The following is a 15,536-nucleotide window of genomic DNA, read 5'->3' as shown; positions in this document are numbered from 1 at the left end:
TTTTTTTGTTTATTGTTTAACACTCCATATATTTTCCCATTTTTATGAACGCAACATATGTTTAAAAAAGGTTTATGACAGAAATATGGATATTGAAAGTTATTAAAGGCCCTGTTTGTTCACTCCTATCTTAAATAAATATATTTCTGGTTGAATTTAGTGGTAAGGACATGAAGAAGAGTTTTTCCTCCAGCAGAAAATAATCATTTTTTTAAACTAAGAAGGCTGATAACATGATATTTATTGTGGAACAATTACCAAACATGATTAATCGACCACATTATACCCCATTTCTAACCACTGCTAATAAATTTTTTAACTATCAGATCAGGGTCATAAGCCTGCCATATTCTGCATGCCATTTTAACTAGCAAATAAACATGAGATTTTCAAGATTGGCTAAAAAAGATGGTGTCTAAAAACATAGGAATATTTCATTCTCACTGTTGGGATAACAGAAGTTTATTGTGGTTTTCTTAACTTTTCTTTTTCTGATAACTAGACAAAGTTACAGAGTTACATGAAATACTGCCTGCTGCTACTAAGTTTTTAAATAAATGAACGAACAACAAATACAGCCTTGAGATACTGCGGTCAATTGAAGAACAAATGAGCGAAAATGTCCAGAAAGTTAGCTCAGAAACACTTTGATATCTTTTAATGAATTCCTGATGTTTATTTCAATATGTTTTGAGGGATTAAAATATGGTAGTATGTCTTGAAAACCTGTAAGTCATGTGATTTTAAATGTTTATTGCAACTGACCAGGACATCTAACTGCATGTGTAAACCAGTATAGGACCAGTTGTCTCCAGTGTAGTGTCCAGTGTAACTGGTTTGTGGAGACCTTTTGTACACAGATTTGTGTTGTACAGTGCAGACCTCCCCTTCCCTTTCTCCTCACAATGTAAATCTCCGCCCAGGGGCTTCTTCTCCTCCGTGACCTTTTCTTCTGTTGACGCCGTCTTTGTTCCCAAGGTGTTGGGATTTGCCGGCTGAGACACGTTCCTTGTGGTTGTGGCATCAATTATGCATAAATAATAATAACCACGGACAACTGCTGATTTGCAATGACACTTTCATTACAACGGCGGCGGCCGATAACTCACTGGTGGCCATTAGTTATTAATGCCCGGCCACGCCAGCTTTACTTTGTCATTTATTGCTTCATCTCTATGCCTTTTTAAATATTCAGTAACTGCTGTACCTACATTTACTGTCTGTGATCTCCACCCAGGAGAAGGCTATAGCTTGTGGTGGAGGATGACCTAGTTATTATGGAGGCCTATAGGCCTTGCTCGCCAATGTCATAGCAGTCCATCATGTACACAGTCAAGTTCGCTGTAAGTCAGACGTGATCTTATCGGCTGTTTTGATCCAAGTTTGGACTCTTAATAAAAGAAAACATATAAAGACATGTAATTCAAACCTCTTTTCTTCTCCTTTGATTACTGTGTGTTATTTTATTCATGATTTCTGAAAATATAGAAGTAGTTATGGGACACCCCTCTTCTTTTATGTTATGACCTCCTTACTCAAAATCTTTGCACCAAGGCTCAAAACAAGGAGACGGAAAACATTTAGGGAAGCCATACAGATTGAAAGGTTCAAACCTAAAGATGTATTCAACATAAATTCCCCCCAGCAGAATACTCCAAATATAAATCAATCAATCGATATTTATTTGTACGGCGGCAAAGTGTTATCTCGAGACACTTCACCAGAATCCCACTTGTGATGTCACAAGGAGAGCAATTTTGAAACGGAGCATTTTTCTCTGTCTTTTAAGACTTATGCAGACCACAAAGAAAGGACTGGATGGGTTTATTTCACATTTTGTGGGTCGGTAGACACTCCGGTTACCCAAATATATGTTCAGAAACACTGTACAAGAGGATTTTTCTTAATATTTCCCCTTTCACAAAGACCTGGCATTAATCCATCATGAGCGTAGCACTTAGCAACAACATTTAGCAAAAGTTACAGCGGCAAGAGCTCAGCAATAACAGAAGGTTCTTACTTTTGTAACACGCAGGCTGCTTTTAAAATGCAGACCAATTTAACAATGAGTGTACCAATGATTTGTATTTGTGCAAATATATATCTTAAAGTGTTCGAAAACATCCAAAGTTTACTTTATGAATGAAAACCTTAAATAAGCATAAACATATTAAAGACCATTTCACATGTATTTAGAATTGTATTTATATTTAGTAAAGTGTCTTATTGACAGGAGTATTGTATTGCTGCTGAAAGTGAGACCCATCTGGTTCTTATTTAAAACACAGGTTATAGAGTCATCATGTAATCCTGTCTGATATTAACTGACTCAACAAAAAGACACAGAAGTCTCCCATCATCAGTCCCTAAAAGAAACACACTTCTACATAGCAGTAGTGCTTTCCCTTCTTCATTGTATAGATACTCTGAACTGTATCGTTAATTAAACACGAGGAAAAGCCAGCAGCATTCACGTCGTGTTAACAGTCCCTTCTATTCTTTCTGAGAAAAAAAAAAAACACTCTGTTCTCCTTATTCCAGAAATACTAGGTGTCAAAATCGAGTGAGATTCTGATTCAGTAGACTCTGTCTGATGGACGTGCCAAAGTTATACATTCCTTCCTTTTCTTGTTATCAGTTATTTATGTTCAATCAGGTGTTTTAATATGTACCGGTAGTTCAGGTTAAGTTAATATATGGACTCCTTCTCTATGTACAATCTGGTTCAGCAATCTTCAAATGATGTCCCCTTGAAATGTAAAGTCTGGATGTGTGACTCTGCAACAACAAGCGTTGTATTCCCCTAAAGATATACAAAACACCTCTATGCTGCTTTGCCTTTATTGGATAGGACAGCTGAAGAGAGGCAGGACATGTTGGGAGGAGAGAGAGCGGGGGGGGGATGATACAGCAAAAGGGCGAGGTAAGATTTTAACCCACGGCCGTTGCAATGAGGACTATAGCCTCCATCCATAACCACTACACTATCCAGCACCACATTTACCAAACACTTCTAACTGTCCACTTGTAGACATGTAGACAGTGGAACTACAAAGACAAACCCTAAATGTTAAAGGGTTACCATTGGCGCTTCATGTTAATGTTGACTCAATGACTCCTGAAGAGCTTTGATTTTGAAAACACATCGACGATGGCTAAAGCGTTCAGCTCAGTATTTATGTTCGATGAAGCTGATGGTTTTAGTGTTTGGACAATGAGGGATATTCAAAGGTCTAACAGGGATCATTCAGAAACTGAAAAATATCCTCAAAACGTCACATCCAAAGGAGTACACCCTCTACTTCAGAGCTCATGCTACTAATACACATTGCAAATATAGATAAACATAATGTAAGCCTAATTATGGAATACTGCTTCAACTATTAAGTCAAATTAAAGTACACTTGATAAAATAAGCATTTGAGAGCTGCTGTAATTTGCTCCAAATGTTGATGATTATTTAATTGATCAGTTAAAGAAAGTACATCACGAAATGTTCACTCTAACCTCCTGTTTCCAATCAGATTAGATGTTCCCCAACATTTAAGAATGACTCATTCACAGATTAATGAAAAAGGGCAACTTTTGGATGCTTTTCATCAACCTGGACTTTTGTTTTTTTTCCGACTTAACTCTGCACTGTTGCATGAGAAACTGAGGGCTCCACAGTAATCACACTTATTAAAAACAGTATAGCTTATCTGTCATGGTGACCACGCTTGCTTGGTACTGTAGAAACGTTGACTTTCTATGATACCTTGAAGAGACTGACATTCTCAAAATCACATTAGCAATGTGGGCTACGCCACAGCATGATGATGACGACCCTTACTGCTGGTCATAATTATTGTAACGTTACACAACTCCATGAATATCAGGAGCAGTCCTCCTGAAATGATCTAGATAGTTGCAGGAGTGCAGCATATGTGAAAACGGCTTTAGACGACTGAAAACACTGTCATGACTTAACCTTGTCCAACATATCCAAATGTGCAAACATAATATGCAATGAGCCTGGATTAAAGAACATATCAAACTTGACTTTTCCAATCTCGCAAACCTTTAATCAAAACACCAACATGTAAAAATCCTTATTAATATCACATGTTGAAATACTCTTCTCCAAATGAACTGTTGTGTTAATTAAGTGTTTGTTAATTTACTCAATGAGCTCATGAGTTCACTGGCCACCCACGCACGCACACACACACACACACACACACACACACACACACACACAATATGGAGACTGATATAGACTGGCTGCTGGGGCTGTGGGAACCTCCGTCCAGACTTCTCTCCACCTGTGCGCACAGGCACGTGCAGCTGCATAGGTCATTATCGAGGGCGCGAGGATTAGAGTGAGTGAGTGTAGGCGCGCGAGGGAAACTCGTCCAATCGGCACATTGTGTTGTTGGCTACGTAATGAGCAGAAACGCACGTAAACATTTTATTTTTTGTTTAAAGACAATTACCTAATTTGATTTAAAAACACCGAATAAATGAGCAATGATGTCATCTCATTGTTTTGGAAGGGAACAAATTAGACCTACTCTACCTAAATCTTTTAAGGGTAAATGAAATAGCCTATCTCTTTTAATATTTCATTCTAGCGTATCTCACAGCCGGATTTGAATACTAAAATTTTGCTGGGCTACTATTTTTTTTTTTGTTTGGCCTTACGTTCTTGTTCACGTCGTTACGGTCACGTTAGGTCTGCTACCTTTCAATGCTGTCCTTTCTCATAATCTGAAACCCTAAAGTAAATCCACATTAACAAAAAAAAAAAAAATTCCCTCAGAAAGAAAGACAATTGTCCAATGAGTGACCCTGAAACACTGCACAAACCCAAGTAGTCCTAAACGGTAGCCTATATGAAGCTGTGTTTCTGGTAATTATAAGGCAAAGTATTAACCTTGACTCTTATCATTATACAGTAAATATATTGTATATAATAATCAATTATCTGATTAGATTTGTCGAGCATATTTCCTTCTTAAATTAGATCATGCAATCCTACATTATTATGATTTATTTGAACACATTTTAAGACAAAAGAAACATATAGGCTAAGTGTGGGTAGATGCAGTTTTTAATCCTCTAGTATTCCAGTTTGTTAATTCCTAAATATTTCTTTGATTTCTTCCGAGGTGTCAAGGAACGCCCCCTAGCGGTCTGTCTGCTCCGAGGTGTGTGTTGTCAGCCTGCAAAAGCATCACCGCTGCAGCTTCACACACACACACACACACACACACACAGAGTCATCACACCTACACTATATCCGTGTTTTTATTTTTACTCTGAACCTTTGGCACATTATGCACGACAGCTTGGCTGTTTTTTTTTTTTTCGTTTCGTAAAGGCTGAAGCTGGATCTGTATACCCACACATGTCTCTCAGAGTGGGGGAAAAAGAGGAAAAGAATTAAATGAACCTGCAAGTTAGACCTATGATGGTTTGACTTCTTTCATGTTTTGTTTTTTTTGTGTTTCAAAATACACAAAACGAGAGACATTTCACTATGTCGTCCTATATTTAGTAAGAGAATAAGACAATAAACACTTAACCTTATTGTAAAATACAAGCCACTGTCTGAGTGTAACCTGAAAGAGAGCTCTGGTGGTACCTGAACGTCTCTTTCAAAACCTCATGAAGGGGTGAGAGTGTACACATTTAACACCTCCTTTCTATTTCATAAAAGAAAAGTCCAATTGTTATTAAAGAAATTGCAAAGGAGCAATTACAGAACCTAAAACGTCTTTATTTCGATTTTTTGTTTTTTTATTTCCATGTAGGTAATTTAGTGTTTTGATTTTGGATGGTTTAGATTATATTTATCAACGAGACAAAAGCCAACAGTTGGATTCTATATGCTCCAGGATTGTGTTTGTAATTTTAAAAACCATGAAAATAACTCGGTAATAAAATAATATCACAGTAATAATAATAATGAATGAAATGCCAGGGTGACATTGGAGAAGTCTTTTGCATCATCAGCACCTTCTTCGGTGTCTGAGATGAAGTGAAGCAGAGAGAGGGGGGGGAGGGGGGTGGCTCCTTTCTCATGGGGATCAGATAAATATAGCACACGCGCGCACACACACACACACGCTCTCAGCAGCGCGAGCACCATTTGCTGTTTGTGTAAAAGTGATTATCCAGACACAACTGCGAAACTGTTACCTTTATAGTAGCGGAGCCGCAGAATGTGCTGCGTGTAAAAGGAGCCGAGCAGCGCTGATGTAATGGAGGATTAAAAGAGTCCAAAGTGTGACCTCCACTCAGAGATTATTATCAGGAGAACAACCGTAAATAGAGTCTAAAAAAACACAGTTAGAGTTGTTCGTTATTTATCCATCAGTAATCGTTTAGTTCACATGGATTAGCTTGAGACTTTATTTTAAATTTAGAGTCTGGAAAAGTGAAGGAATTAGGTGAATAAGAATGTCTACACATATCTGCAATTGATGACAGGATATGACTTCCTCTCTTAAAAATTACCCCCACTTTTTTTAAAATTTATATAGGCTATTTAAGAAAATCATTATTTATGTTCTGTCTTTTTTTCTCCATTTCTTGTTTTAAGGAAAATATTAGAATTAAAATGTACGTTTATTTCTATATATAAAACAATTCTTTATATTTTAGATTCTTTAAGATCTTTAAATTAAGTTTATTGGCATTTAAAGAAGATGGGCTAAATCTAAAACTGGATAGACTTTAAATGGATCAATAACCTATAAATTAAAAGCAGCAGAAATATTACTACAGTTTTTCCTCTGAAATTGGTAAAACATGGGCTAGACCTATATATAAAAATATACTGTATGCATCAAATATTCTGAAACAAATGTAAGATAAATACGATATTACCATCGTAAAGATTGTCTGAGATTAATAATCAATAACACCTTAAAATGATTCTGTCATTTCAACACACATAATGTTCGAAATTGCTCAGGGCAACTTTTCTTTTACGTGATTGCTTTCTAAAAAGAAAACATTTTTTATGAAGTCTTCAAATCAAAAAATGTATTCCCTTGTGTACCTTTTTAAGCGTTGGAGATCCTATTTATTTAAAAAAAACACAAACAAAATTACAAAACGTTTCTTATTTAGTGATGTTGTTGTCAAGTAATTTGAAAAAGTTAGTCATGAAAACTGATTTTAGTTATTTCTCAGATTTATTTACAAATAAATTCAGGGTACAACACATTATAGCTACATAGAATTACATATATTTTACTTCTTTTTTTAATTATAAACAGACTATTTTTTCAGAGCTTTCTGTGTCTTTTATGAAAAGGAAGCAAAAAACGACTTCAGCTTCCAATAAAAAAAAGAAAATCACAAACAGGAACAAAAGAAAAAAAAAGACAGGTAAAAGTCACACAGGTAAAATCTTTTTTTTTTTTTTTTTTTACAAATATTTACAAATATTACCTGTACAGAAATATCTCCTTTTTCTTTTTTTTTGCTCTGTGTTTCAGCAGTCTTTACATGGCTACAGAGTCCAGTGTTTCTTACTGATTTGTGCTCTTTACACTTCCCGTTTTGATAATGTCTTTATAGAAAAATAAGAGTTCATTTGCTCGCCTTTAAAGTCATTGTGAAGGCCATTTGGACACCGCGGCCGCCGTCGCTGAGGGTAAAACATGTCCAGAGAGAAGACTTGACGGCACGCTGAGGATGGGCGCGATAGCGGCGGAGGTCCGGGACAGAGACAGGGACTGCGCGCTCAGCAGGGCCGACTGAACCGTCACCGGAGGCCGCAGGAACGCCGCGCCCGGCGAGGAAGACGCGCTGGACACCCCGATGATGTTCTCTATACTGAACGAAGGTCTGTTCGAGGGCTCGGATTTGATCATGGATGCCGTGCTCAGGCTGTTGAGCTGCAGCTGGAGACTCGGGCTGAGCTGGGAGTTGAACGCCTTTCTGTTCAGCTCCGCCGAGGGGAGAAGAGGGACGCCCGGGGGCAGCATGTGGCCCACGGGGGGGATGTACGGGTACTGCAAAGCCGCTGGATGAGTGTACGCCGGGTGAATCCCGTAGTGCCTCCCGTAGGGGCCCCCGAGGCTGTACGCGCCGAAACTCTGCATCATGAGCGCCGTCTGGTCCCTCAGCATGTCAGGCTGAACCCTCTTGAACCGTTTTCTCCTCCTGAGGAAGCTGCCGTTGTCGAACATGTCCTCTGAAGCTGGGTCAAGGGTCCAGTAGTTGCCCTTGCCGGGGTTGCCAGGCTCCCGGGGGATTTTCACGAAGCAGTCGTTGAGGGACAAGTTGTGGCGGATGGAGTTTTGCCACGCCGGGAACTTTTCTCGGTAGTAAGGGAAGCGGTTGCTGATGAACTCGCAGATCCCGCTGAGGGTGAGCTTCTTCTGTGGGCTCTGCAGAATGGACATGGTGATAAGGGCGATGTAGGAGTAAGGTGGCTTCACCAGGCTGCTTTTAGTCTTCTGGAGCCCACTTCCCGGCGCTCCGCTCTGCTCGTGACCCTCTCCCTTCCCGGTGCCAGTCTCCCCCTCCCCTGAGCTCTCGCAGCACGGACTCCCTCCACCGGAGCCCATCTCCTCCTTCTCCTCCACCTCGATCTCATCATCCACATCATCCTCGTCGCCCGGTTCCCCTCGCAGGTCGCGCAGGATGCCTACCGGGCTGTCGCAGTCGCTGTCCCCCCTCTCCATGAGCTCCTCGTCTCCTTCGCCCACCACGTCGATGTCCACGTCCTCCGCCGTGAGCACAGTTTGGCCGGACATGTCGCTGGCTCTTTCGCTGCCTCCAGACAGGGTCATCTCACGGCTTCCTCACTCTCTTTAGAAAAAAAAAATAAAAGTCTACTGGAGCCAAAATCAGCCGGGTGTGATGGCTCAGTGCGCACATACACACACAGACACACACACACACACACAAGCCGAGTGCGCTGGACTTTTTTGCTCGCTCCTGTCAAGAGATCAGATGTCTCCAAAAATCTAAAAGCGGTTAAACCGACAGCAAAGCCAGGCAGTGAAAAGGAAAGTTCAACTTCTGGAAATATTTCTCCACTCTGTTAGTGAGCAGGCCCGGGTGGAAAAGCAGCCTCGAAGTTGTTTGGAGATGTGTTTTCGCGCTCCGGTGTCTCTTCTCTGTGCGCGTATTTCCTACCGGAGTGATATTTGGAGAGCCAAGTCGAGGTGACACATGCTGCTTTTAAAGGCCGGAGCTTTTAAAAGGACTGTCTGATAGATTACTTTTCCCAGTATAAGATATACTATCAGTGCAGACCACGTGGTGCGGTGACGACACACGCCCCCTCTCCTATCCTCCCTCCCTCGTCTCCCCTCTTTCCTCTCCTCTCTGTTAAACCATGCAAACTGGAGTTGTTTCATGGATTTGTCAACAATGGGACATCAGCAATGCTGCTTTCCGCTGATTTCTGTGTTCGTCCGTCATAGACCATTTAACGATGGCAGAGGGAGGAGGAAGAGGAGGGGGGGTGAGGGAGGGGGGGTAGAGAAAATTGGCCTGTGATTGAAAGATCTGATGCGCATTAACGTTGCTGCGTAAAATCAACCCAAGCCTTTAACTAAACTCTGTGGAAAGCTGAAGAATGAAAACGACGACAGATAAGTTCACTGATTTGTCTTTCTTGTCTTTAAATGTGTGTTGTTGTTTTTTTAAATCGTGCATTAATGGATGTTCTTAATTCAAAACATATTCAAGAGTATGCGTAAATAATGTTTTTCCCTGTGCGTAAAGATTTTTGCACATTTGATATTTCCAGTTTTAAAAGCCATTTAGCGTGAATCCAAAAGCTGCGAATGCAAACCATGAATTCAAGTGTATTTATTCCCGCAGGATTAGCTGAAGGTGGGAAGAATATTAAAGAAGCAGCAGCGGCGGCGGCAGCAGCAGCAGCTCCGGTGACAATGAATGGAGAAAGAATAAAGAAATTCCTTAAGAGTTTGAAGAGGTGCTAACGACCCCGATCATTGCATGTTTTTACATTTGAAAAAAAAAGTAGGAAATGCGGGCAGCGGGGGAATGCAAAGAGAGCATTTATTCACAAGCATGAAGGTGAGCGGGGAAGGCTCGGATTCAGAAAAGGTTTCCTGCGTAGTGTGTGAGAACATTTGGGAAGAAAACAAGGAGAGAAAACTGCATTTTCACTTTGCGAAAATGTGCAAGTAATAAACAACAAATGAGTTTAAATTACATTTATTTAGTTGTGCTCCAACGTTTAATCGATTTTTATCGGAAGTCTTTTGGCAGGTTAATATAATTATCCAAAATCAACAGCAGTCAATTATTTGTAGCGAATCTTTATTTAAATAAATTAAAACATATAAATGAGTTACTAAAGGAAAAAAGAGTAATTTACGATCATCTCTCAGTCTGTACCTCATATAGTAATATCAACTCATGAAGTTTAATTTACTTTAATAATTATTGTTGCATATTTGGATAATTTCCACCCGCACCTTTAGCCTTAATTAAAACAATAGGCCTACCATTTGATAACAAGAGTGTAACTGACAGTATCTCAAAACTGAGTGCATTTTCATGGATGCATCAGCAGTCTGTTTTGCGTTTAAATCAAATCAATTTTTATTTTCAGTCATCTTGTCATTTCGGGGTTTAATTTGATCCTTTGAATGGCTCTTTACGGAGCGCTGTGTCAGAGGTGCTGGCTCCGTGCGCCTCCTCTTTGACACCTCTGCTCCCCGGGATGAAAGCGGGATTAATCAGACGCTACAGTTCATAATGCGCAGTGCGGGTCAAAGGAGGGGAACATGGCTTCTGATCAGACTCGCCTCCCTTGCCTCTTCGTGTTAATCTCTCGGTGACCTGTGTGAGCTGCAGGCTCGTCAATTAGCAGATGAAACCAGAAGCTATACAGCAACTTATATCCTGTTGATCATGGAGAGCGAAGAAATCAGATTTGAACTTCACTTTTATAGAGTTTCTCTTTTTTTCCCCCAGTGCTTATGTCAGAGAAATTATATAATATGTTCAGAGGATCATGTCAAAGAGGATGTCTTAATATTTTTCACACATTCTTTTTCTTCAAAGCAACACAGCTCTTTTTGATATCACTGACCTTATAAATAATAAATGGTTCTTCCCTCGATAGAGAAAGGTTTGCTATGGAGCCAAATCTTCATTTATTTATTTTTTTGTGCATTTCAAAATGGGCCATGGCATGTTTTATTACAGTTTAATAAAAAGAGCTTTGTGAGGCCCTCTGGTTGGTTTGGTTTTGGCCATTTTTGGCATTTTTTAAGGAACCACAAGGTCAAAGAGTCACTGTCTTTACTACCCCCTCTCTCTCTCTCTCTCTCTCTCTCTCTAGTTTCTCTCCCCCTGTGTGCAGTATGGAGACAGGTGCAGCCACCCTCCTTCCTTTTTTAAAAAATCCCAGAGTCGCAGTGTTGTGTGAAAGGCGGTGTAACTGCTGGTATAACCCGCCTGAAACAGCACCGAGAGGGGGATTTGAAACGCGTCCTTCCTGTGATCTTTTGAAGCCTCATAAATCCGCTTTTATTCCTCCGCAGTTTGTTAATGAAATGTACGTTTTAAGCACACATGCACGGCTTAGCGCGACAAAACCTTTTAGTATAATAAGCCAACTCGCTCCTGCATGAAACCATTAAGGTGGGAAGGTGGTAAGGGGGGAGGGGGGGGTGGCAGACACAAGAAGAGACAGCAGAAGCACGAGCAGCAGCAGCAGCAGCAGCACAGGTGATGGAGAGGAAACAAGTCAGCACAAGTGATCATCAGCAAGGTCACACAACAAATAACTGTGATCATAATAATGTGATGCTCCGGTGACTTCTTCTGCAGGTCTCCTCTCTGTCTCAGCAGGTGCCAAAGGTCAGGGTGTACCTGCAGAGGAAGGCATGTGTTTGCTCAGAGACACTTCAGCAGGGTGGAGGAGGATCAGTCTGAATGAATGAAGGTGACACAGAGATTTCTTTTTTATTTCATCGTTGAGAAAAACAAACAACGTGTCAGTATTGTTCCTCTGTGTGTGACTTGTCTGAAGGGATTTTTCCTCATTATTCTCGGAATTTAACAAAGACTTTTTTTAAAGACTTCTAAAGATTATTTGACCAAATATTGGAGGGTTGGGAGCAATAAGGAACAAACTTCAAGATTAAGAGCATTTTAAGACCCTGCTGAGATTTTTTTTTTCACACCCATATGCTTAAATATTTATAAAATATTTTATTAACTCATAAGAAAACTGTTCCATATCTTTTTTAAAGCACATAATCCTAAATATCTTAAAGAGGATGCTGCAAAGATTTAAGAGAATCTGAATCAACTTGAGGTGTTTTTTTTTTTTGTTATTTATTTCTTTGCTTTACATGTTACAAAAGAAATAACATTAGCCTACTTTCAAACAGAATTTGACACAGGGTGCATGTTCAAGCCTTTTAAGGATTAAATATAACACTTAAGCCGTTTTTTATTCATGAGTAGCCTATAAGTTAATATCACTGCCTTAGAAAAGAGCGTGAGAAGGTTTGGCATTGAAAGGTTGAATATGCAGATTTCGTTTTTCCCCAGTGTGTATTAAAGCTTCATTTATACAAATAAATAAGAAAAATAAGACAGAAAAGTTAAATACTGCCAATGACCAAATGTCTGTCAGATATTTGTTCTGCTGGGTTGTTCATGAAAATCAATCACGCTGCTTTACAAACATGTAGGCCTAGAAGAATCCAAGCTAAACCAGCTATGTTGACTCCAAATCATCTGTTTTTGAAACAACATTTAAATACTCTGGAGAGCAGTTTGGTCGAGCAGCCAGCAAAAGCGTTGCGATAAATCCATGGCACTGTCAGCGCGTCTGTTACAACGACCTTTATGTTCATTATTTTTACACCATGTAGCCAATTATCAGTTTGTCTCATTTAATAAAACGAGAAAAAAAAACAACCACGACTGCAAAAGCTAAGCTCGACAAAGCACGTTTTTGTATCACCACAAAAATACATAATTGAAATATTTGAATTTCATTTGATTTTTTTTTTTTTTCTCTTGTTGTATTTTACAATTCACCATTTTCAGATTTTCTCCCAGAATCCACCCTGTTACCCTGCGAGTTTGCGTCAAACACTGGGATTGAGGCCATTACTAACCTCCACCATCCTGCAGGATCAGTACCGAGCAGATCTTTACTCCACACAGCAGAAGGACGTGTGCGTGTGTTAGTGTGTGTGTGTGTGTGTGTGTGTGTGTGTCTGTGTGTGATATTGGACAGCACATCTAGGCCTATACACAGTTACAGCTGGTGGCGCAGAAGGACTCCCCGTGTGTGCAACTTCATCTCGCCTTTCGTTTCGTCCATATTTCTTGAATGACTATCTGATATCATGATGGGCTTCCAATTAATGCCTCTTCTTCTTCACGTTGCCTATTTTGTCCTCAGGTGTTGCAGTTCTGCAGAAGCCGCAGTGTTATTAGGCTACGATACAATTCAATTAAAACAAACATTGGTTTTACATTTCTTGCAGGATAGTGGTGTAACGGACTTTCCACGATTAAAATGAGTATTTAAGCAGCCAGTAAGTAAATTATCCTGCAGCCTGTCAATGTTTGCAAGTTTTAAAGGCGTCTGTTGCAATGCTAATGAAGCGATAGGACTATCATCATTGTAAGCCTATATGTTGTTATGTCATTAGCCTTAATATTATCCTTGTTAACATTTCAGCTCAAAATCTTGTCAAAATGTGTCATGAATGATTCAGATGTGTATGGAGGCCAATGAATGCAGGCCAGTGAGCAAATCACACGTGGGCGTTCGGCTCTCAAAAGCTCCCATTCGTTGTCCCTTTTGATTAATTTTACTCTTTAAATTGAGCCATTGAATATTAATTCGTTTCAAATGACATTAAAGGTAAACATTTAAACACGTAAATAAGCAAAATGTTTGAATCACTTGCAGTAAATTTAGGAAGTAGCCATATAACTTGACATATTTTATCAACTCAATATACAATTGTTTGGGTTTTATTCTGTGAACTTTCTGAGAGAATAATCTAGCGGCTCTTCTCACTCTCTTCAGCCGACCTCCGCGCTCTCCTCCCGGCTGTCCGTCATCAGAAGCCCCCGGGGGGAGCCTTCTCTCTCTCTTTCTCTGTCGGTCGGCCGGCCTCTGGTGGGAAAGTGACACCTCCTGCTAAATGCAGCCGGATTACCATGTCAATGTGTACTTGTTAAGTACGTGCAATGTCACCCAGTTTGTAAGCTTTTTGTCATTCAGATTGAGCCTGAAAAGTTGCACATCATGTATATCAGCGCGGTGTGCTGGCTGCAGAGATCCAGGCTGTAAACGGTGCAAATTGGGGCCTGTAGCGGGTATTTAACACGGTGTCAAAACACATGCAGCCTGGCTTTGCACCACATCATTGTCTGTGTAAAACCACAGTAAACAATGTGCTAATACAGCCCATAGGGTGTTAAACGGTTGTGGTATTTGGTGCTTAATAAATGAAGCGCAACAACGATTTAAGAAAAGTCACTTAGATAGGTTTTTTTTTAATCTGTTGAAGAATAAGAGACCAAACAAATGAAGTTGAAAGCTTCTGCAAAGTCCTGTCACAAATGTACATGCATCTAACAGAGGAGATACATATATATATATATATATAAAAACACATTTATTGCAACATATTTCATCCCTAGGAAGATATTTCTTGGAAAAAATAACAGAAGTTGTTGTCAAAGAATTGATTTGTGGATGATTTGATGGTTGAATGAAACATTCAATGAACCAATGCTCAAGATAATGTAAAATACAATTTGTGCACACAAAAAAACTCAGCAGAAAAATAAGCATCCAGCTTAAAAACCCAGCTATGACCGTACTTAATATTTGCATGTGAAGCATTTTTTCCACATTTAAAGGAGAACTCTCATTCAGTGTGACCCCTGAACTCAATATCCTCCTGCCTATTGATGCATACATATATGTAACATCACACCAAATTACCTCCTACATCCCGCCTGCCCGGCCCATAATAATATTCCTTCACATAATCTGTCAAGTTCTGCACAAAGACACTTTACCTCCTCTCGAACCCAATTACAGGAATAGCAGGAGAAGAAGAGGAGGTGGAGGAGGAGGAGAAGAAGAAGCATTAGAAATGGACTGACTTGAAGTGTATGTTTATGTTTCCTTAAGGCAAATTATTTGATGCATCTTAAAGCCACAATATTCCTCATTTAACACCCAGCTTTATTTACGCTTTATAAAGAGCATCCTTGTTTGTTATTCCAGCGTTCAAATGCATATCCCACATCCTGATGTGCTGTCTCTTGAAATTAAGCGCTGCACCTTTAAATTGTCAATTACTGTGAGGTTAAGTGAACTGAAGAGACCCAATGATTCAAATCAGGTGTTACAATTTACTGCACATGGATATCTGACTTCATTTTGGCCCGAGTCTCACAGCAGACAATGCCTGTGCTTTATTACACAAAGGAAATATACATAGATGTGTGGATTTGGCCTCTTCTAAATTCAAATGTTGACGATGTAACACATTTGA

General features: G+C 39.8%; 1 protein-coding gene and 1 long non-coding RNA gene across 2 annotated transcripts; one reads left to right on the top strand and one right to left on the bottom strand.

The window, feature by feature from the left end:
* Positions 1–7,161: 7,161 nt before the first annotated feature.
* On the bottom strand, positions 7,162–9,302 carry foxd3 (forkhead box D3). The gene has a single exon (XM_020633764.3). The coding sequence runs from the start codon at positions 8,790–8,792 to the stop codon at positions 7,605–7,607; it is 1,188 nt and encodes a 395-aa protein (XP_020489420.2). The 5' UTR covers positions 8,793–9,302; the 3' UTR covers positions 7,162–7,604.
* Positions 9,303–11,668: 2,366 nt separating this feature from the next.
* On the top strand, positions 11,669–14,626 carry LOC136179391 (uncharacterized). The gene is made up of 3 exons (XR_010666517.1): positions 11,669–11,935; positions 13,500–13,550; positions 14,051–14,626. It is a non-coding gene; the product is annotated as an uncharacterized lncRNA (long non-coding RNA).
* The last annotated feature ends 910 nt before the right edge of the window (positions 14,627–15,536 follow it).

This window comes from Labrus bergylta, chromosome 6, assembly GCF_963930695.1.
Source record: "Labrus bergylta chromosome 6, fLabBer1.1, whole genome shotgun sequence".
NCBI classification, from domain to species: Eukaryota; Metazoa; Chordata; class Actinopteri; order Labriformes; family Labridae; genus Labrus; species Labrus bergylta.
The sequence above is the reverse complement of the archived record's forward strand: the minus strand, read 5'-3'. Positions and strand labels throughout refer to the sequence as shown.